Genomic DNA, 24,532 nt, shown 5'->3' on the forward strand with positions numbered 1-24,532 from the left:
TCTAAAAGAGGCAGACTTTGGCCAATCACAGGTAATTTTTAAGAGAGGGTGTTCCAATTTTTACTTCTGCATTTTTGTTACCTATGAATCTGATCTGTCTTCTAAATTTGTACTCTCTTTGTTGCTATGTTGTTTACTGTCTATTAATTTGGCAGTTAATTTTTAATGTTTAAACCATATGACTGCAGTCTGTCCTATACACTCTGAAAGCTGTCCGTCAATTATTGCACCTCTTTTAAAGCTGAAAAATACTGTAGCGCATATTGGAAATGTGTTTAGTTTGTATCACTTTCCTGCCATTGGGTTGTGGTGTTTGTGTAATTTTTTTTCACTTTCTATAAATGCATAAGTGCATTTCAATTCAGACATTTCAATTCAGACTTTATCATAAGATAATATTAAGTCCTAAGTAGCTCTGGATAAATTTGGCATTTTCCTGTTTTCCAGAAGGAGATGTAACGGCTGCTAATGCAGAGTTGATTGAGGGACACTGTAGTCTCTCAGCTCACATGGTTGAAGTAACTGAAAGTGATCGTAAGGTCGTCAATTCTCTGTCCCACACTACTGTTAACCTCTGCCACCTGTAATTATCATCAGCGCATTCAATGTCGAATGTGACGCGCTGTGATAAGAGACTGACTGCACATGACAATGACGATAATAGAGTTTTATGCAAATATCAAAGCAAAGCCATCTAAAATTAAAGACCTAACAGCTGAAATAATCAAGCAATTTATGGAATTGGTTTGGAAAATTGTTGTAAGTAAAATAGAACAAGAGGTGTTTGTGTTTGTGTTTGTGCAAATATGTTTTGGGGTGCAACAAGGATACAAAGCTACCAAGCTGAAGCTGAGTGTTCCATCTCTGAATGTGTTCATCATCATCCCTTTCAGAAAAAAAAAATAGCCTGAATGACCCACACACACACCTGTCTCCATCCACTGATGTCAGATCAACCCTCAAGCCTCCTTCAGATAGATGGAGGATTCATTATTATTTGTTCAATTCATCTCCACCTGACAAAGAGACAAAATAACATCCCTGTGTTCTAAAGTCAACTCATATTGTAAGCTAGCTACACACACACACACACACACACACACACACACACACACACACACACACACACACACACACATTCCCCAGAAGAATAATTGAAATGACTCAATCACGTTGGAAATTTTTCTCCATCATATTTATAGTCTCGTAAATTATACATGTAGATCTGCTGTCGTCTATGTGAGGTCATGTAAGGTAATTAACTGTAGAGTATACTGTCCCTCATCAAGTACAACGATAAAAGTGTAAGAACTTCTCTGTTTAAGGTGCCATACTTCTGCTCCACTACATTTCAGAGGAAAATACATTCATGCATTTTTTTACGCTACTTTTTTATGCAATCTGATAAATGCAGTTACATTACAAATTGTAGTTTTTCATGCAAAACATCTATTGAACTCATGGAGAGGAAAGTTAGCTATTGAGACGAAAACTTGTGAACATGTTTATTTTTGATTGATACTACATTTTGGCATTTTAACCTGATGGTTTATGGGGGCGGACTAACTTTTAGGGCCAGCATCAAATGACCATTAGAGGAACTGCGTCTTTTTTGCACTTCTGCTTTGGCTTTCAGCCTCAAAGGTTGCTGCTGGGTTTTAGCCCCACACAAACACTGGAGAAAGCGGAAAACGAAAACGAAGCCTAGCATAAGCAGCAGTGGTGGGCACGGCACAAGGCCAGATTGCCCCTTTCAAAGAGGGCGAAAGAGCAGATCTGCTTCAGGCCCCATATCAGGAGTTTATACCTTTTTTTTCTTTTTTTATATGGGGAAACAGCCCGTTCTCTTTTGGAAGTTGTCAAATACCACTGCTTTTGCTATGCTTTTAGCATAAGATCCAGACACCAAAAGCTACCTTTTAGGTCTGCATGATATGCTGCTGGACGGCACCAGCTGAGAATGTGGCAGGACAAAACCGTTCTGGTGTTACTGTATGCCAGTGGATGGCCAGACAGCACTTGTTGTGTCCGCATGATGGGTGGACAGTCGGTGTCAGTTGAGAATGCAGCCCGGCAGAACCTGTCACGTCCACATGATATGCCACCGGACAGCGTTACATTGAAATGCTGCTGATGACGACATAATATAAGGAGGGGAGGTGCATGATCAAACAAATCCTGGACTTTCATGTGGGAGGCTTACTGTCTGAGTGTGATTTTTTTTGTTTCCTTCACCTTACCAAGTGTCTTAATACCTAAACTTAACCATCCGTGCCAGCACGTGCTTTTGTTGACATCCTGGCATTGGTTGCCCTGTGCTTGTGTTGCCTCAACAGAAGCATGTGCAGCATCATGTGGATTTGTTGACATCATGGTAGCGCCATCCCAGAACGTCAACAGCAGACGCAGAAGATGTGGAAGTACATTGCAAAGCGGCAATATGTGACGACTTGTGATGAGAACGTGTCAAGGGAAAACCATTAGTCCTAGGTTTACATACTCTATAACATGCCTGGGTAGGCGGTTTCAGTTACGTTTTTCATCTGCATGCTACTCACCTTCTAGTTCCTCCTTCTCATAGTGGATGTTAAGCACTGAGCTGGTCCCTCCCTGGTCCACCACCACCTCCTCATCTGGCCTCTGATGGACAAAACACATGTCACAATAATGTTACTGTTTTTTTCAGTGATATTCAGTGCAAATTACACTTCTTTTTTTTGCAATGCCCTTTCATTTCCAGCAGTCATATTGTCCTCATGGAAAAGTTTAACTTTGTAGAACACCTTAAGCCATTCAAGATCAGTCCGTGAAAAGAAACCTGAAAAGGTCATTACATCCAGAATTGTCCTGTTAAAGACAAACGGCTCCCACTGTAACAGAGCCACTAATTGGCCAAACTGGCAACAGCTTTTCAACAATGCGCATCAAATTCCAGACAGTCTATTCTCAGACCGTCTGGCACAGATACACAGAGAAGGACAGGCCGCCCGACACGCGCACACGTCCATATTTAACACACACACATGCCAGAGGTAAACAGAGCATGAGTCAGTTGGAGAATGTGCTAGGCTCTACTATCGAGGGGAAATCAAATCAAATTAGCTGAAAGCCACATCCATCAGGGTTGAAGCTGTGGTCAGGCTGCTGCAGGATGTCACTGTGTTTTATTATCAGAAACAGCGCTGTTTGCTCGAGTGCAGTGGCGAGTGATCTCCGTGGTCATGTAGCAGTCCTATGATAATGAGGGCAGAGTGATGCAGGAACCTCTACATAGGTTCTGGAGGTCTGTGCTGCTGCAGTGTCTCTGTTTCCACAATCTCTCTTCAGTACTCAAGTGCATGCAACAGTAAATCTTTAAATTCTAATCTCTGACGACCTCCTACATGCTGTTAGAGTGTGTACCACAGTGGCACCCTGTGAAAACCATAACTTAATTTCCAAAATGTTAATGTAACCTTTGACCCAGGCAGGATGACAGACACACAGCTGTACGCTACATTACCCCTGTGAACCTACTGTATGTGAGCACAGTATGTAAAAGCTGGCTACAGTTGTTTGGATCAATAGCTAAAATCTATAAATAAATGGTTGACGGAGACACATGCAGGCACACTGGTATAGAAACGAAGTTCTCGACATAATGGATGTTTCCACCCACTCAATATGAACACATGATCTGATGTGTTTCTAAGAGTGTGTTAGGGTGGTGAATACAGAATATGCTGATATCTGCCATTCGGCAAAGCTGACACCCACTCTTAAATAATGATTAACTGTGCAGAGTGTTAAACTTCTCAAAAAAAAAAAAAGGAATTCGTTTGGAAATGAAATATTTATGATGATCAAATTAATAGATACAGAAAATTGTTGCAAAAGAGGACAAAATAGGACTGCATGATATGAGAAACAACAAAAAAATGAATTAGTAATACAAATAATAATGAAAAAAGATGAAATTATTGCCAAAGTTCTTTGAAAATTGCAAATATTTGCATTTTAAAGGGCATTTTTACAGTATTGCAGTCATCTGATGTGTCTACTGTTCAAGTTGACATCACAATGATTTTTAAAGGATATATATTGTACATTATACATCTGTTCAGCACTGAAACTCATAATTGACACCAATGCTCACATGCATGTTGAATGTACTGCGTGTATATATATATGTATGTGTGTTAGCCTGGGTGTTTATCAAAAGATGGATGTGTGAATGATAACAGCCCATTCAATAAGTCTCCCCTTACGGGTGAAACTGAGAGGAAAACTGACAATCTACAGTCTCTGCCATGCAGTCTTTTACTGTAATTGGTCAGTCCAGTATCCAGCAAGCAGTGAACGTAGCACACACTGCGGCTCAGGCTGCTGCATGACGGCCAAGGAGGAAAAAATAATTGCAATTTGTCCTCCTGAAGCACTGTTGGAGGAAACTAAGAATTTGTATCCGTGGAGTAGGAAATGAAAATATTCCTGTCTGTCAGAGCAGCAGAAGAGCAGTATCTATTCTGGTCATAAAAAAAACAAAACATTGCAGTTTGGTTTATGAGAAATATTTAACCATGTGTCCCTTTAATAAGAGTGATTGGTCCCCTTTATTAAAGTTTTCCAGGATATATAGCTACATTAAAGCACACTGCGTATGTGTGTGTGTGTGTGTGTATGACTGTGTGTATGGAGCGAGAGCGAGCAGTGATTTTTCTTACTTCTCCTGGGATTTGGCTGATAAAACACCACGCACAGTTTATTGACAAAAAAACCCACTTTTGAATCATGCTTGTTTCCGCCTGCAGTTATGAAATGTGATAAATGGGGATGGTGCTGTATGTATGTGTGTGTGAGTGTGTGTGTATTATCTTTATCTCGGACTGTATTTACACCCACACTAAAATCCCTAAGCTTTTTTTTTTTTTAAATCTTCTGTCTCATTCATTTAGCCTCTTGATGCTTCTAAAACTGAGCAGCTAAGCATATTAACACAAGATTGGGATAAGAAAAAAACTAATTAAAATGCAGACAGATAAATCTCTTACCTGATTAGAAGCAAAAAAATTAGACTCCAAAAAGCTCTGTAATTTTTTTCAACAGTAACTGTTCTAATATCAGTGCAAACGGCCACTTATAATTCACACAACAGTTTAAAACAGCTTTGGGATCCCAAGACATCCTCTTAATTCACAGGTGTGGGTGGCCTGACGTTGCCTTTCTGCCTCTTTTCACACCCTCACCACCGTATCAGTGCAGTGTGATTTCTTTCTCTTTCCATGACTGAGCACTTCTTTATCCCGAGACAATTCTGTCCTTGTAAAGTATAAGGCCACTTAATTAGGAATACATGCTCAAGCCAAACACTGCATGTGACTCGCATTTGTATAATTACGTTTATGTAAGGGATGGAAGTGCAGTGACAGAAGAAAAGACTTTTGGATGTGTATTTACATTCCTCTTCCTGTCAAAGTGCCTCTAAGCATGGCCCTAAACCAGCGCTTGGTTGAGTAGAGATACTCGTTCACTAAGAGCAGCTACAATTGTGTTTGTACTGCTGCTCCTAGAAGTAAAACTATAAATCATACTACATGACATAAGAGCATCTTTTTCATCTTTCTTACTAAGAATCATCACCCACTCCAGTTGTGTATTAACACATCCAGCAGAAGCAACATAATCCCTAACGTTTTAGTTTTTATTTAAATAGATGAACATAAGTCCAGTATTGACTATCTTTTAGCTCTGTTTTTGGTCTCAGCCAAGTGCAGGGCGAAATGTCTGACGCCCTGCAAAATACTCCATACTATAATACGAATAGCTCAAATCATGATTGGCTGATTGGTAGACGTAATGTAATAACAACAATGATATCTAATTCCTTTCACAATTCAGTGTCATTCTGCGTGTGATAAGGGGAAATAGTTGGCCTAACAAACTAGTTAGCTAGCTAACATAATGCTACAAAATGGAAACAGTGAAGGAGGGCCAAATTCGACCTCCATAGTGAGATAACTATGAAGGAGTAAATTGAACAGTGCATATCTCCGAAGAAAAAATCCCCCAAAATAAAACATGCAACATGCAGAGATACAGAAAAAGGATTTGGTCGGTTGGTCCCTGGAGTGTCCTCAAAAACATAGCATGTAACATATCACGTTGTTGTGAAAAGAAATGACTTGACACAGCAGTTCATCACACGTCAATATTAGAAGATTACTTAAAACAGACAAATGGATTTGCATTTGTATAGCATCTTTCAATCACTCAAAGCACTTTTACTCTACCTGCCACATTCACCTATTCACACACACATTCTGGTGGCCGAGGTTGAGTAAGTTAACCATTTACACGCCCCCACACATATGTCACAACCATCTGGGGCAATTTGGGGCTCAGTATCATGGCCAAGCATACTTGGACATTGGAGTGGGGAAGCTGGGGATCAAAAAGCCAATCTTCTTATCATTGCTCAACCTTTTGAGCTGCCCCAGCTTATTCTCAATTCTCCAGGGGAGCTAGTGAACAAAGTATGTCTCATAGCAATTGGATTGAACTGTATGCAGACAGCTAGGTGGGCCTATTGCTTGGTGAAAACAATGCTTTATAAATGCTTTATGCACATGTTAATAAAAACAGTTAATTGGAATGTGTCTGTAACTTTTATATGGCCATACTTGGTAACTGTTTTGTGTCAGCTAAGGGGGTTGTCAGCCCTTCATGAACAACACTCTTTAGCTGTGATTTAATTACACTTATACATTTATACAACAACCTTTTGAGTCCTAAATATTCACCAGCTAGCTATTAACTTTGTCTGTCTGCCAATTCATGCTGAGCAGGTAGTGTACAGTGGGTTTTTAAAATCTAATCTTCTCACCGAAAATTGCTGCCATCTTCAGCTGTAAATGATGTTTTAAGAGCAGTGAGAGTGAACCAAAACAATAAGGTTGCCGGCTGGACAGATAAACATCGGGCTGAAACTAACTATAAAGCTAAGGGGAGTTGCAGATTTAGGTGATAATTCCCTGCACATCACTACAATTGATGCCTCTCACATTGTCACATTGTTTTCACGTCATCGTTATTTGATACATGTGTATTTTAATGCATCAATTACAGCCATTTATAAAGAAAACAATCCTGTGTAGACGCACATCTACTTGGTGATTCTCTCCCTGCTCACACATGTAACCCTGACACACATGCACACGCACACACACACACACACACACACACACACACACACACACACACACACACAGTGTTATCAGTGAGTGCAGCTGTGGCTGGTGAATTACGGCTGCTATGCAGTGTGTGGGTTTGGGCTCAGGCTGGAGGCAGCCGGCTCCATTAGAACTGGAGCTTTATCAAACATATAGACACACAACAAGAGAGAATGGGTGAGAGAGGGAGACTCTAAAAGCTCTTTGTCCCAGAAAGGACGGGAGAACATCAGATCATCAATTAGTTTAGATCCATTTTGTGTGCACAAACACACACACACACACACACACACACACACACACACACACACACACAAAAGATCTTTCTCCTGAGGCTCATTCAATAACTGTAACTGTAACTACTGAGTGGGTGAAATTGTGTTTTAGAGGACGACATGACAGAAATATATACTCTGTTAGATCGTCTTTTGTGGATGACATCACTACTTAATATCCATGTTGGGATCATGCTGTTCCTTCTCCTGTGTCCGTGTTCATATAACACAATATGACTCACAGCCCGGAGTCACAGTTCCCCCAGAGCACCCACTTAATAGCAAACTCATGCAGGTATTTGTTATTTCAACAGGTTAATGGTTCCCTGTCATTCACAACTCACCTCCCTTGTGTCACATTATGTGCTTCAGCTAATTAAAAGCTCACATGGCACTTCAAGTTTTGTTTGCGCTCTCTGTGTAGGTGAGCACATCTGTGACCCCCAAAGCATGCACGTGTGCGTGATTTTCCACTGACAGCGCACATAATTTGTGTTTTGCAGCCTGTTTCTATCTCCTGGCAACTGTCCCTTTTTTCTCTCCGCTCTTGTCCTCTAGCTTCGCATCAGTCACAGTGCTTGGGAGGGTTTATGACTCAAAAATAATTTTCCACACAGATTACTGCCACTGCACCACTGAGGCGGCCCACAGCTGGCCCCAAAATGGCTGCCTGTCCTTGAGTTTCCATCCTTTATGAGCATATCAGTGGTAACCACCCATGGGAAACACACTGGAGCTGCCTTGTGGCTGGATAGGAGAAAAGAGGAACAGGATAGTGCCAAATCAAATGACCTGAGAACACTGTTGTGGGAATTTACAAAGGGCAAAAAAATAAACATTACACCTTTAGTGCTAAAGTATTTACAGCCCGAAAGATTCATATTGGCTCTCCAGATTGTTATCATAAAGGTTATAAGGGATAGGTTCACATTTTTCAAGTCTTTGATTAAAACATCCATCATCACATATAGTTTTTTCTAGATTTGGAGCTTCATTAGGAGTGCTGTTAAAATATATTGTTTGGTTATTCACTGCACACTCTTGGAGCGCAGAACGCACCCTGGACACAGACAGAGAAGCAAAACATCATGCACATTTGAAGTGAAATTTAACTGTTCATTTTTTTACTGGATCTAAAAGTTTGAATTCATTTGCAGCAGCTGCTCCTCTAACCCATAAATCTAGTCTAATCAGATGTGAACAGACTGACAGATCAATCATCCAAACCATAACTCACAAACTGCTGCTGAGGAAGAAAAGAAAAAGAACTCATGGAGAGCCCGCCTGTGCTGCATTCACAGACCCACAAAATCTTCAGAAGTTGTAGAGGGGATACAGAATGATACAAAGGCACACATGCATTTAAAAGAAGGGAAAAAAATGTTTTATGTCGTTGTCGAAGCAAAAAATAGACAGATACAATCACTCGCCTATGTTTGATTACCAAATAAATACAAGATTAATTTTCTGGCAGGGCAGATTGTCCCAGAAAGATTTGAGATTCACAGAGCAGAATATGATACTGCAGTCACACAGAGTGTCCTACTTATGATGCTGATAACCCTCTCATTGATGCAGAAAGTGAAGTGAAACATCTTCATATTGGTTTTAATGTATACACTGTAAGGTAAAAGTATCTGTACGATAGCATACAAAGAAGAGAAATCAACATAGCTCCTCAAACTAATGGTATTAAACATTTGTCCTGAAACTTCATGACTTTGCTGTTGAGAAAACCCATCGAGGCTGTGTTGTCACTGAGCGGTTAGAGGTCTTTTGTAGTTCTTGCATTTCAAAATTTCTCTAAGGTAAGACTGTTTTTTTGTTGGCAACAACTTAAGGCAAAATCAGAGGAACATGCAGTGAAACACTATAAACTGGTCGTTGCCCTAAACAAATAGAGCAGCAATGATTTGCATCCCAGTCTCTGGACGGAGAGGGGCAATCAATGTGCCACGCTAAAAAGGCCTTGCTCTCCATGGATTGGGAGGGAGCTGTGAGGGGAGCTTTAGAGGAACAAGGCTTACTGGTTACTATGAAGTGGCTTGAAATCCAGAGGGATAACTGACAAGACACATCAGACACTGGCTAGTTTCTCATGAGAAAGCAGCAGAAACTATATTTGAGTGAGCTCATATTTTTGTAAGAGCAGAAGATTTTCTCTCTGTCTGAATACAATAATCAACAGTGAACACAGCAGGACAGTGAATGGTAGATTCATAAAAGTACATCCATGATTCAGCAGCACAGCGTGGGCTTTCCGGTCTTTCGAGATGTCTGTCACTGTTGACTCAACTGATCGTTACGATCATCTCTTTCCCTCTAAAAAAAACACTTGTTGGGCATTTCTCTGGACTCAACGTCCGCCACTTCTCTCGATTGTGATTCTGTCCAACAAAAACCTCCCCCTCCTTTTTGGGAGCTGACCCGTCTTTCCTCCCTTCCCACAAGCACCCTGAACTGACAGCAGCGACACAGATCCTGACTCAGACAACTGGGCCTGTCACTTCCAGATCAGGCTTCATGTCTGAGAGGCAGGGTAGGACGCTCAGTGCCAAAGCCACAGTGCCTTCATGGCACTGCAGCTTCAACGATCTCCTGTAGAGACATATTAAGGAGAGGAGAGGGTTAACATGAATGGATGAAAGGGTGAGGTAATGGTGAAAATGGGAGACAGGAGTGGAGAGAGCTGCAGGAGATGGGATGAAAGGGGCGGTTGTTTTGACTGCTTCAGCCCACGGGCAGCATGAGTCATACACACCTTTTTCAATACCACACATACAATTCAGCCTCTCCACAGCCCTCGCTCACTAATTGTTTTCTTTGCTGCCTCAGCCTCAGTTACGTTAATCTCAAATTAAAGCTGAAGATTTCTGCAGTGACGCCATGCAGAATATGTCAGTTTAAGACACAGAAGGTTAAATAATATTCTCAAAAAAAAACAAAGATTCATGGGACCCAATTGTCAATTGTGGGTTGATTTTTGATGCCTTTAAGTACCTGTGTGAGTTGCTATTGGACCTGCTGCTTGAAAAGTGGTTGGGAGTTCAAACCTCTGTGGATCTCTCACTCTAATGAGTGTGCTTTCAAACTAAATGAACCCATTAAATGGTGGCTTTGGGCATATGCCGCATTACTGTAATAGTTTTCAAACACGGTGTGGTTGCACTGACTACTTTCAAACATCCAACTGAGAGTTTTGAGACTCTATGCGCAGATTGAGAAGTCAAACTGATTGAATTAGATGGACTTTTTCCTTCAGATTTGTACAAAACTACAGTGTTGCTCTTTAAAATATGCTTTCATTCGCCTGATAGGCGACTATGGATCACTCTCAGGAAATGGACTCCAAACTGATTAAAATGAAAGCTTGGGAGAGATGCCAAATAGCTAATGTGAAAGGGCTGAAAACCGGGAACTGTGACGATATTGTGTTGAGGGGAAAATTTCTGATGTGTGTGTCATAAAGTCAGTGTCATAAATTATTACAAAATTAGAGTTGCACTCTTGCTGTTTGGGGGCTGATAGTGACGCCAACAGAAGTAGTATTTTGTATCACACTATTGCATTGCACTGCAGTGAGATTGTGTCTCTTTGCTTGTTTTTGTTTATTTTTACTTATTGATTCCTAGGCCTCTCTGCATGGTTATAAAAGTGCAGAGAATAGGTTTTGCGATTGAAGAGGGAGGTCCTCTATTAATACAGTTCTCCTCTGTGGTGCAGGTATGCAATATGCAACAATGGCACTAAAAAGTGTTCAATACCCACTGAAAATGAAGACGCTGTTGTTCTGCACCTAATTGTGTACCTGCACTAGAGAGAATACAGTGTTAGTCTTAGGGTTTGCTTTAAACATCTGCTCCTCTTTGATGGCACTCGCAGTACTATGTAAGATGTAACCACTCAGTATGATGTACCGCTGTACAGCGAGATGAACATAAAGAGTAATTGCTGATCAAGTAACGAGTAATTAATGAGTCACTACTCATTTTTGAGCTGCTCAGTGGCTGATTCATAGTGGTAAGCATGTTGATTCACAGATATTCATGAACTAATCGTTACCTAATGAATCATTATTCAGTATCTTCCAGCCTGTTCTCTAGTAAGTCATTATTATCAGACATATAGTCCTCGATTAGAGTTACTCGGGAACTATGCTTATTAACTTTCATTAATTATCAGGTTGTTCCCAATTGGGAATATATTCTGGGCTAATCCGGTGTAGTCAGCAGATATCCTGGACAAGACTTGCTCTTTCTAGTGACGGTCAATTTGGGTAATTTGTGGAAACAGGTATGTGCATATGAATGCATAATTTTTTTTAAAAAGCTAATATAGCCTAAAGCTCAATCCTCATCAGAATATAGCTGATGAGTTTTGAGGTTGAATTTCGACCAGTGTGTTCCGCCTCTCCGCCTGCTGTTCAAACATGTTTGGTCAATGCTACTCGAACTACAAACAGACTACAACTTGATACCAGAAAACTTCTGAGTCTTCTCGTCTACAAATTCTGCATACATTTGCAGAATCAAAAAGATAAGTTTATTGGTAATTACTAACAATTCTGTGTTTTGTTACCAATTATGTATTTGCCAGTGAAGGGCTGCTTATGTGTTTTCATTCACCTGCACCTCGGGCATGCTTATGTTAACCTTGTTTTCTATACTGCTGGCCACTGAGCAGCTCTTAACACTAAAAGTTAAAATGAATGAGTATTTACTTAACTTAAAAGCAAAGCAGAGGACCTGCTTTTTTATGGAGTTATAGTTGTGCTTCAATACTAAGTGTACAATCGCACATTTTGAGCACAGAAACAGATTTATTTTTTCAAGCACATAAGTGCACAGTGATACTCATGCGTGGAATAGAAAACACTGTAAGAAGTGAATTGCTCTCAAAAACAATTTTGTTACAAAACATAACTGATGTGTTGCAAAAAATGTCCAACTGTGCATTCAGGAATGATGCACAAAGTCTTTTTGGGCACTTTTATGACTGTACTTCTTTACAAACACATTACAAACACAAACAATATGGTTCGGTCAGTTGTTCAAAGACAACAGCGTTAGATCGAAGAGTTTGTTACGGCCATTTTTAAGTGATTTCAGACATTGTATAGCGCATACAATAATTTGAGAATATTATCGTCAAAAGAATTAATGATGTTGCCCGACTAATGTGTCTGTAGTTATTATGAAAGCTGAGGGCCATTTCTATCACTTGCAAACAAGCTCCAATTGCCAAAAACCCTTGCATTAGGAGACACGTGCTGCAACTTCAGACACAATGCCAATTCAAAGACAAGTGCAGAAATCCAAAACGTATACACTATAATGGAAACACTCTGTCAATGAAAAAAAAATTGAAGTAAAGAGGTAATATAGAATGACGCACATAATTTTTAAGTCAAGCTGTTCCACTTAGCACTCCCCCTAGAGGCCTGGAGACCTTCTGATGTTGACTGGATGTGCTGTGTTTTTGTGCTGCACTTGTTTTGGGATTTTTTGTGTTTTTTTACATTGCATCATTTCTGTATTTGTGGCACGTTTAGGTTGTTTTTTTTGTTTTGTTTTTTTTAAATTAACATTGTTTCTGGAGCTGCAGCACGTTTTTTTCAAATGGAAATATTTTGGGCCATTTTTGCCTTTGTCGGTCTCTGTACTTTTGCATATCAAAAGCAATATAGTGGATTTTTGAACACAGAACTTTTATTCGTAGGCTAACTGCATATTTTTACATCGTCATATTGGTGTTTTTCCTCCAGCAAATGATCTGATTGCCTTTCTAACTACTTTGGACACCTCAGCAGCACTTTGGCAAACATTTCAGCTGATTTCTAGTGGGAGAATTGCAAAGATCCCAGTCCATGCTGACCGCCACAGAAATGTTGGAGAGACAAACTTACAAGTTTTTTGTAGTGACAGTAAACTGGCATCACCCTAATGTCTGAAGAGTGAGTCTCCGGGCAACTTCCCCTGCCTGTCTGACAGCTGCCTAATCATATAAGAGACTTCCCAGCTCACCTCTGGTCCTTCTCCATCTGTCTCCTGCCCTCTGATGAGATGTTATTATAAATCACCATGACATGACTCTGTTGAGTTACGTCATTTAAGCAATGATACACCATGGTGGTCATAATCAAACATTACTGCATGTCAGCTTGAAGAAACATGAGCTGAATGGTCCATTTGTCCTTACTGCTTCCTCCTTTACCTCCATCTCATCAGCTGACCCAGGATCTGATAATGGATCACATATCAACAAGATCATGCCTTTTTCCCCTTCAAACCTCACTTGACCACAGGCTGCCCTCCCCCCCGCTGCCATGATTGGCTAATAACGCACATGTAGAAGCTCAGTGCACGGTGTAAGGATGGCGTCAAGGTCATTTCAGGGTAACGGAGAAAACAACACGCCGTCTAAGCAGCATCTGAAAACACAGCGAACTGTCCCGCTGCTGTTGTTCCTCGCACTACTTTAGGACGATCAGTTGACATTTTAACGTGTTTTTAAATGTATCAATAATGCTGCAATCTCCCATGAATGTGGCCAGGACACCTTCACGTGTGCTTGAGGAGCAGTTCAGAGATGACTGTGATTTCTGAGTGCATCGCAATGTGAAACGCTCCCCGGAATTACTACACGTGTTGGTACCTCGGAATGACAATATCAACAACACCCTGCGCATACAGCATCACTCTGCAGGGCAAGAGACCTAATGCAACTTATAGCATCTAGGGAGAGCATTCACCGAGTCTGCTTAAACGTGCAAAGAAAAGATAAATTTACAACACTGCAGCAAGCTGGAACATGCACGAGGAAATACAACAGTGGCAAAGAACTGTTGTCATTAAATAGTCCCTGATATATTGCACAGTCCATCGTTTCAGCTGCAAATGATGCATTTCTTAAAGAGTATTTCAAACTACAGTTGTAGGCGCCTGTGTGCAGCCTGGTCTTTACCATCCCATTGTGTCAAAGCAACGCGCCATGCATTAGACATTTAAAGGGCACTTTACCTGGTAGCTCAGTATGCCCTCGGGGTCGTTGACTGGCATGCTCGTGGCCGTTGGGTTACCCTGCTCAGTGTTCACGGAGCGCACAGGTGATACTTTCTCAGGGGGCTGACGAGTCTCTCAGCGCTAGACGTTTTGAAAAAGCAGTCACGAGTTGCTAACAACTATTTCTGTTTCCGCAGACATGATGAGAGTAAACATCTCCTCCCCAGATGAGGTAAACGGTAGAAAGGATAAATTTTGTGCCCCCCGTGTTATGATGATTTTCCCGGCCGCGCTTCCAGCTCCCCTCCCTCCTGTCCTGGCTGTGGGAGCAGGATGCAGAGAGCATCACTGCAGCCTCAGCCAATCAGAGCGCAGAGGCGCACAACGGGCTGCGACGCACTGCTGCTACCCAACACAAGCCAAGACTATTATAAGCCTATAGAGCTACGTCACGCTATATAATGTCCAGTTTGGCAGCTTCTCATATTTCAGCTGCTAAAAAGTGCAGGACCATTGTGCACAGAAAATGTTCAGCAGTTTTTTGTTTTTTTAACATACTACACTCTATATCCACACAGCTATAAAACTCAAAAAATGAATAATACATGCTGACAAAACTTTATATGTTCTTTATGTGTTTTTCTTCACTTATTTATTTTCTTTTGTGGAAAGAAGTGGTGTTGAAAGAAGTGCTTATAGGCTACATAAGTAGTAAATAAGGCTGGGTGATGTGGGGAAAAAATAAAAATAAAAATCAATCAATAAAAATCAGTATATATATATATATATATATATATATATATATATACACATACACCAGAAACCTCAACGTTGATACTGCGATGAAATAGTAGGGTTGACTATTGGTGCTTTCACAAAATATTTACAAAATAGAATTTATGAGAAATAATCATCAGTAATGTGGATTAACGAAGTGCGTAAGGGTAAATAATTATAAAAACTAGTCCAGTTTGTTAAATTCATAAAATGACATAATTTTACTGTTATGCAGCCTTTAAAACCAGGAAAAGGCAACACTAAAAATAGAAAGATATGCAAAATCTAGACAATACCCAATCTCATATCACGATATTGATAAAACACTGATTTATTGCCCAGCCCTAAATAAAAACTCTACTACAAGTATCATTTCTCCTGCTTTTAAAAGTAAAAAAAACAAACAATTGCAGCAAATTATACCTCAGCTTTACATATAATAATAATAATAATAATAATAATAATAATAATAATAATAATAATACATGATTCATATATTAATATTGTCATTATATTATATATTACATTATATTACTACCTCAAATTGTACTTAAGTACAGTACAGTATACTGTAGTTCTTGAAAAAGGCCTGTGTGTAACATCAGTGTTGATACAATATATATGGTATGGGTCATTTATCCTGTAGATTATCTAATAAATACATGGAAATAAGATATAGTCTTCAGTGGTACAACATGATTGCAAAGGTGAGCAGTGAGAACACAATCAAAAAGAAAGAACATTGACATTATTGAGCCTGTCGTGCACAGTAGATCACACTAGAAGGCCTTGGGCACCACCTTGTGGGGAGGTAAAGCATTGCGCAAAGCAGTATATGCTGCATGTTTGCGATAATCCATGTACATGACATAAATCCCATGTGCACGTCTCACAGGGTGACAGCAACACGTGTAGGCTGATTATTGAAAACGAAGGACAAGTAGACCATCAGCAGAGGTTGTGTAACCTCTGCTGATGGTCGGCTGTGGTGAAAAGGAAGCAAAAATATTAAACTGAGCAACCTTACATTGACCTCAGCATGAACTCTGTCCATCAAAAAGTAAAAATAAATATCAGCCTCTCCACCTGCAACAAACATTTAATTGGATTTATCTCAGCAGGTTGCTCTACAGACAGTTGGCGCTGTCCAAGCACTGAGTTCATATTGCAGTCGGATGCGTCCGCGCACAAGTGTATCGCTGCAGGTTTAATTGCGCTCGTGCGCGACGCCTAAACGTGTAAACCACACTGCAACTGATAGCGTCAGATTAAGTGATCCACTTTCTTTAACGCATGACTAAAGGTGGCAGGATTTTTCATAGACCTGCAGGAGCGTCTTGTTTCCCCTCGGTGCGGTTGTTATGGCAACTATAAACATTGTGCGGGAGCATGCACGGTCGTCATGGGAACGGTATGCGGGAGCATGAACGAAGCGGGACTGCGCGAGTCTGTCTGGGCAGGAGTGGTCAGGTCACTGTTGGGGTGACGACAACATAAGGTTTGTATATTAATATTCAAAGTAATGAGATTCTCCTTGTTTGTTTGAGATCTTGCCTCTCTTAGGAGCAGTTTGTCATAGATGTCATACAGAGAGCTAGTTCGCAAATCTGCGGTCTTTCATCGTAAATATAGCCTAGTCTAGATGTGTTTGCAGAGTAGTCATGCTTTCTTTATTTAATTTTTGTACATGTGTATCTACTGCATGTGTGCCCATGTGCGCCCCCACGCGCTTTTTTGCGCATGGGTACGCTATGTCAATGAGAAGCTGACAGTCAGCTCCGTCCAGATTTAGATGCCTGCTTGACCCAGTTTACATCCTTCTTTATTAGCTATAGATGCGCCACGTGCCATGCAGTTTATGTAATGTTTATATGTTTTCTCCTCAGCTGCAAAGGAAACTATCACTACATGTTGGTCTGACAGTGAAAAGGTTTATTTGGAAATGGCAAGAATACATTGTGCATGACATTTCTCTGCATCTGTCTATCTATATGTCTATCTATCTATCTATCTATTTATCTCTCTCTATCTATCTATCTATCTATCTATCTATCTATCTATCTATCTATCTACCTATCCATTCATCCATCCATTCATCCATCCATCTGTTGTGAAAATAATGCTGTTGAACATATTTCTGCTACCAGAGAACTAACCACTGTATGTTGATCAGCTGAAGAGACAACTAAATAAAAGTAACATGCAACCAATACCAGGTAAGTGAATAGGCATTTGCATATACAATTACATGCACACAGTTACTTTATACTGACATTTGCAGTTTGTCTCAGTGTTACAATCCACAGTGGCTCCAGTGGAGGGGAGGATACGTCGCAGTGTGCCCAGCCTGCCAGCAATCAAGCCAGACAGGCTAAAAACAGCTAAAATGCTGGTGGAGAAAGCAGTGAAGGTGATTATATGCGCAAGCCCGACGTCACTGCAACACCTCTGCTTTTTCACCCACTACCTGACTCTTTCCGTCTCTCTTCCACTCATTCTCAGCTGAGGAAAGTGTTCTCAGTGCAAGGACCCTACCCTGTGATCCGTGCTGCCTTGTGGGCCAGAGGGTGGGTGGAACGTCGTTTGCCTCGTCCTGCCCAGCGAGCACCTAATTGCCATGGCAATGAGGAGGAGGATGGCGATGATGGTGATGTCAGTGTTGATGTTGCTGGTGAGACAATTGAGGATTAAGTCCTTGAGCTACCACAAACTGACATTTATTTTGAGAAAACAAGATGCAATGTTGATGTCAATCACAACACTGAAATCTATCAGTGTAAAAGCCTGGAAGAAGAAAAACATCTGTGTAGGCCTCATAAGTAATTGAGATAGTAGGAATAGATGCATATTATGGGGCCCTGCACACAGTGTTACTAACAAGGTAGTATCAGTTGTTGTTTTTCTGCCGTTTCACTTATCTAAATGTTAACCCTTTGAAACCTGGAGTGACATAAATGTTCTTGTGCTGCTTTCAGATGCCTTTCACAAGTATTTAAACTCTGAGCAAATTGGTTTGATATCTTTCAAAAACATGGGAAAAGGCAATGAGCACCTTGATAAGAAACACTGCAAGAAATTAGTAGATGTAGAAAATATATTAGTAATATTTAATATTATTAAAATATTAATGCTCTTAATATTATTGATAATTATATTTTTTTGAAAAAAGTCGAGCCAATTTGCTCAGGTTTCAAAGGGCTAAAAAAGACATTAGTAACAATGTCCCTTTAGTCACAGCTAAAAGGAGGGATGAGCATAAATGTAATTGGAGCGCCAGTTTAGATGGATGCATGGATACCCCTACACCTGATAAATGATACACTGTGTACCACATTACACACCAAGCTATAACAAAGACCCATACCCTCTTAACACACCCTTCTACACATGTAAGCCTGTCTGCATGCATGCATGCACGTATGTTCGCGCGCGCACACACACACACACACACACACACACACACACACACACAAACACACACACTCTTTACTTATCTCTTTACAGAGAGAGCGAATGAAGGCGAGAAAGACGAGAACCTTGATGACATGTATGACCTCATGGTAAGACAACGTTCAAGTGGACCAACATGCAACTGTCATCCTGCACAGTCTGACACCAATCGAACTTGCTACTATTGGTATTCTCGCATTACTTAAAAGTCCAGTATGTAGGATTTAACGGGATATATTGGCAGAAATGTAAAATAATATATTAAGTTTTGTTTAGTATATAATCACCTGAAAATTAAGAACTGCTGTGTTTTCATAACCTTAAAATCAGCCATTTATATCTACATTGGGAGTGGATCCTTGTCCATTTAGTCTGCAGTGTTGTACCACCATGTTTCTGCAGGAGTCAAACTAAACACTGTCTCTACATAGGACCATTTGGATTTTTATGTCAGTTACTGTAGTTAGAAACCCCTTCGCCATAAGACCGCCCAACATGTTCTTACTCTGAACTCGTCACATGGTGCTGCTCTGTCAGGACCTTTCGCGTCGACCTATGACATTTTAGGTATACTTTAGCTATAGCTGTTAGCGCTCTGGTATGCCGTTACAGCAGTGTCAACAAATGCATGTGGTGGGATGATGTTATGGTGGGCTGACGCAGCCCGTTACTGTGATGTAAAGTAAGTGCACATGTGGTTGATGAAGCAGCACAGTCCCTATGTTTACGCAACAGTGCGGACTGTCACAATGATTGGGATTAGGCACCAAAGTCACAGACGGTTACGTTTCGGCAAAAGAGGCACATGGTAAGGCATAGAAAAAAACACACACACACATCCACATGGGAAGCGAACTCTGACCTTCTTCAGAAAAGTTGGTTATTTATTGGACCCATCCACCTCACCGCCCCCTGACCTATAAGCACTTTTGCCTCCTGTGTACAATTACAACACCACCAGTTCTGTCCTACCACGTTATCATGTGAAGTGCCTTTGCGTGTTGCATGTGAGCAACGATATTTGACGAATTCGGATTGAGATAGGGTTGGACAGCCAAAAATACAAAATTTGCTTTACATGAAACTTATTTATTTAGTGTTTTTATTGGTTTAAATAATCTGTTTGTTCGGGAGAGGAGGAAACTTTTGCAGATCCTGACCACTCACCACTAAATCCCCTAAATCTTTAACACTGGATCTTTAATTCCATGTGCCTTTTTTGCCATCATGCTGTTATTTAAGTTCTGCCCTCTTATTAACACAACTTTTCCTCAAACTTTTCTAGTCTCGCCTCGTTCGAAATGAAACGACTTATTTCCACTGGACAACACGTCGGGATTACATAGACTGTCGCTCCTTAAGAAGTGACCAAATGACCAACCACTATGCAAATTCCGGGACATTCACTACCAAGGTTTCATCTATGAAGAGTTTATCATGATTGACTGGCAAAAAATGGAAATTCGAACTTTGATTACAGGTCAGCTACTATTCTCTATATGTGCGTTTCTTTCAGGTCGGGCTCTGCGTAAACCTGCGTAACCTTCAGTGGTTTGATACAGCTGATCCTGATACATTCTTTCCGAGATGCTACAGGCTTGGGGCAGAGGATGAAAAACATGCATTCATAGGTCATCTTTATGGCTCTATTATTTAACATAGAACCAAAATTTTGCTCCATCAAAAGATTTAAATAGAACATGGAAAACAGATGCTTACTTAGTTTGATTAGTGATCAACTTAAGCAAACCTGATGCCTTTTCTCTCTTTCTTGTGCTCTTGTCTTCTCATCTTGTTCTTTGTGACAATAAAGAGGATTTCAGGAGGACAGCATGCACCAGCTTGCTGCAGCATGTTGTTGAGACGAGTCGACTGATGAGAGACAGACCGGAGGGTGAGGAACAGAGAGCCTGAAACAGTGTCTCTGTTGGTAATACACAGGCCACAATATGAAGTGCAGGATAAGGAGAATGTAACAGATTCTATGCTACTACTCTTGTTTCTCTCTGCAGAGTTTGATAAGATGAAGCATCAATTCGTTGGTCCTGGAATCATCAACACTGCATTGCACATGTGCCAAGAGTTTCTCAGTGTTTTAGAGCATGGTGACATCGATGTTACTGCAGAAACACCACCCTCAGTGGAGGAACAGCAGTGGGCAGAGTTTCTGCAGGAGTACTACAGGGTTGTGCAGTGAGTATGTTTTCTGGGAGCTTGCTTGGTTTACTAGAATGATCAATCTTCGGTCACCCTAAATTTACCTGCAGAACTGACAGTCCAAGTCAGTTTATCAAATGTAGGTGATTGAAAACTCAATTAAACTCACCTTAAAATGTATCTTAAAGTGCTGAGTTCTTATTGTGTGTGGTTCAGGGGAGAGTCAGTCCCAATGTACACAAAGCAAAGTACATATGTATAGCTGTACAAATAACACAATGTTCATGTTAGGACTCATGTTGGGGTTAAATATAGTCATAAGTGTAGGGTTTAAGCCATTTTACATTTTTCATGACATACTATAGTATGACATTTTATGACACACTATTGTATGACAGTTTCATGAATCTTTTATGAAAAATGGCGTTTTTGATATTCTTTTATGACATACTATACTATGACTTTTTAGGACAAACTATAACATCACTTTTTCTGACTTTTTTATGACACACAATACTATGACTTTTTCTGACAATTTTCATGAAGTACTCTACTATGATTTTTATGACATACTATACAATTACTTTTTGTGAGACATTTTTTTTCATGAAATACTATGCTATAACATACAACATACCAAAATTTGACTGTTTTTATAACATCCAATGGTAGGATTATTTCATGATGTTATAATGATGTACTATACTGTGACTTTTTATGACTTATTTTTGGTTTAGGGTAAACAATACTATTACTTTTTATAATATTTTAATAACATACTATACTGTGACTTTTTGTAACATTTTTTTATGTCATACTATTACTTTTCGTGACATACTGTTTTTAATGCTATTTTGGCATAAAAAAGTAATAGTATAATATGTTGTCCAAAATGTCATAAAAAAAGTCATAGTATAGTATGTCGACAAAGATAGCAAAAAAAAGAGTCAAAGTAGTCATATAGTTTGTTCTCCAAAATGTCCTAAAGATGTCAAACCATAGTATTTTTTCCAAAATCAGAGAAAAAAAAATCTAACTTTAGTGTGTTTTCCATGCCGTCCAAACTAGCATAAAAAAGTCATACTTTCTATGTCGTCCAAAAGAGCATTAACATATATTGTCCAAAACGGAATAAAAAAAGTCATATGTCTTCCAAATTGCATAAAAGATATAGTTTAGTATGTCTTCCTAAATATAAAAAAGTTATAGTATGTCGTTCAAAATAGCATAAAAAGTCATGTTTTACTACATCCTCCAAAAATGACATAAAAAATGTAAAAGTATAGTATGTCATCTAAAATATCTTAAAAACATCATAGTATAATGTGTCATCCAAAATAGCCTAAAAAGGTCTTACATTGTATGTCATCCAAAATATCGTAAAAAAGTCACAATATAACATGTCATCCAAAACAGTATAAAAAGTCATGTTAAACTACGTCTTCATGACTAAGTCATAGTAAAGTATGTTGTCCAAAATTGCATAAAGTGCTATACTATAGTATATCTCCCAAAATGTCATAAATAAGTCATAGGATGGTATGTTGTCAAAAACAGCAGAAAGAAAGTCAAAGTATGGCATGAAGAAGTCATAGTATGATATGTCGTCCAAAATGTCCTTAAAACATCATACCATAGTTTTCCAAAATTAGAGAAAAAAAATCATATTTTCATATGACGTAACATAGCAAAAAAAGTCATACATCAGTATAACTTCCAACATAGGACAAAAATGTCACACTATAGTATGTCGCCCAAAAAAGTATATAAAACTCATTCTATAGTACGTTGTCCAAAATAGCATAAAACAGTCATATGGTGGTGTGTCGTCCAAAAAAGCATGAACTGTTATACTAAAGTATGTCTAAAATAGCATAAAAAAGTAATGATATAGTATGATGTCATAGTAGAGTATGTATTCAAAAATGTCATAAAAAAGCATAGCAAAGTATAGTATACTGTCCAAAGTAGCATTAAAAAGTAACAGTATAGTATGTCCTCCCAAAAAGCATTAAAAAAGTCATAGCATACTATGTTGTCCAAAACTGCATAAAACACCTAGTTTAGTATGTCGTCCTAAATAGCATAATAAAGCTATATTATAGTTTGTCATCCAAAATATTTTAAAAACCTCTTAGTATAATATGTCATCCAAAATACCACAAAAGGTCTTACTTAAGTATGTCATCAAAAGTAGCATAAAAAGTAATAATTTACTATGTCTGAAATGTCATTAAACATCATAGTATAACATGTCATCCGAAACAGCATAAAAGGGTCATAGTATAGTGTGTCGTTGAAAATCAAATGAAGGATACATACCACAGAATGTCGTCCAAAATAGCACAAAAAGTCATACTATTAAGCATGTCAAAAAAAATGCTCAAAAAAGGTGTCACTTCAAATGCCGAAAAAAGTCCTAGTATAGTATGTCGAAAAATGGCATACTATAGCATGTCGAAAAATAGTAAAAACAAGTAAAAGTAATATCTCCAAATGTCAACAAAATGTCTTAGAATAGCATACTTAAGAGGATTATAGTATAGTAAGACAAAAAAATGTCCAAAAAGTCAACATTTAACATGTTGAAAAGTACTGTAGTATGTTGAAAACGCCATACTGTAGCATGTCAAAAAAAGGTGAAAAAAGTCATCTTTCTAAATGTCCAAAAAACTCATTGCATGGCATGCTAAAGAAGACCAAGAATAGTGAGCTAAAAAAAACTATCCAAAAAATTAACATTTCAAATATTGAATACTATAGCATGTCGACAAACGGCATTATTATACCATGTGGAAAGAGTGCTGAAAAAAGTAATCATTTTAGATGTTGAAAAAAAGGATAGAGTAGAATAACATGTTGAAAAAGGTTTTACTAGATTAAAAGGAAAAAACTTTCCAAAAAGTCAAAATTTTAGTTTTGTTTAAGTCATAGTTTTGTTTAAGTCATAGTATACTACTGTATGTCAGAAACGTCATACTACAGCATGTCCAAAAAACGGTCAAAAAAGTCATTGTACCAAATGTCAAAACAGTCCTAGACTAGCATGTTGAAGAAGATTATAGTATAGTTGAAAGAAGAAAAAACTGTCCAAAAAGTGAAATGTTGAAAAACGGCATACTGTAGCATATCGAGCATTGTGGTTGCAAAAACGGACAAAAACACCATTAAATAGCATGTTGAAAAAATGACAGAAAATGCCATGCTATGGCATAGCGAAAAATGTCAAAATATGGCATGTACAAAAAACAGTGGAAAAGTACATAAAAAGGTACAACACACACCATTGCACAGGACGTTGCAAAAGCCATAGTATAGTATGTTGAAGAAATGACAAAAAGGCAAGGCTATAATATGGCAAAACATGTCAAATCATGACATATCCCAAAGAAAAGCTGAAACCACCTCAAAACAGCATAAAATAGTGTGCTGAGACATGCCATAGCATAGAATGTTGCAACAATGGCCAAAAACACCATAATATAGCATATCAAGAAAATGACAAAAAAAGCAAGGCTATAGTATGGCAAAAAAGTCAAAAAGTGACATGTCAAAAAACAGCTAAAAACAATTATGAACTACATGAAAAGACACGCTATGGCAATAAAACTTGCAACTATGGCCAAACACACCATATTATAGCATGTTGAAAAAATGACCAAAA

General features: G+C 39.1%; 2 protein-coding genes across 7 annotated transcripts in view; one reads left to right on the plus strand and one right to left on the minus strand.

Moving 5' to 3' along the window:
* slc4a8 (solute carrier family 4 member 8) overlaps nucleotides 1-14,823 on the minus strand; it is a 39,246-nt gene extending 24,423 nt beyond the window's left edge. For both annotated transcript variants that reach the window (XM_088084169.1, XM_042499838.2), the window contains exons 1-2: nucleotides 14,503-14,823; nucleotides 2,559-2,640 (exon numbers count right to left, since the gene is read on the minus strand). In XM_088084169.1, the coding sequence (XP_087940295.1) occupies nucleotides 2,559-2,640; nucleotides 14,503-14,541 (121 nt within the window). In that variant the 5' untranslated portion in view covers nucleotides 14,542-14,823. The remainder of the gene's footprint in view (nucleotides 1-2,558; nucleotides 2,641-14,502) is intronic.
* Nucleotides 14,824-16,363: 1,540 nt separating this feature from the next.
* The window catches only part of ttll3 (tubulin tyrosine ligase-like family, member 3), a 44,204-nt gene continuing 36,035 nt past the window's right edge, over nucleotides 16,364-24,532 (plus strand). Inside the window, exons 1-10 of one of the 5 annotated variants that reach the window (XM_088084214.1) lie at nucleotides 16,364-16,759; nucleotides 17,148-17,191; nucleotides 17,409-17,477; nucleotides 17,553-17,671; nucleotides 17,764-17,932; nucleotides 18,766-18,821; nucleotides 19,997-20,125; nucleotides 20,228-20,342; nucleotides 20,525-20,605; nucleotides 20,724-20,904. In XM_088084214.1, coding sequence (XP_087940340.1) covers nucleotides 17,462-17,477; nucleotides 17,553-17,671; nucleotides 17,764-17,932; nucleotides 18,766-18,821; nucleotides 19,997-20,125; nucleotides 20,228-20,342; nucleotides 20,525-20,605; nucleotides 20,724-20,904 — 866 coding nt within the window. In that variant the 5' untranslated portion in view covers nucleotides 16,364-16,759; nucleotides 17,148-17,191; nucleotides 17,409-17,461. Of the gene's footprint in view, nucleotides 17,478-17,552; nucleotides 17,672-17,763; nucleotides 17,933-18,765; nucleotides 18,822-19,996; nucleotides 20,126-20,227; nucleotides 20,343-20,524; nucleotides 20,606-20,723; nucleotides 20,905-24,532 lie in introns of those variants that run through there. The other 4 variants (XM_088084209.1, XM_088084202.1, XM_088084217.1 and 1 more) reach the window with 4 other exon arrangements.

This window comes from Plectropomus leopardus, chromosome 2 (genome assembly GCF_026936395.1).
Source record: "Plectropomus leopardus strain MGB_pleo_1.0 chromosome 2, ASM2693639v1, whole genome shotgun sequence".
In the NCBI taxonomy this organism is placed as follows: Eukaryota; Metazoa; Chordata; class Actinopteri; order Perciformes; family Serranidae; genus Plectropomus; species Plectropomus leopardus.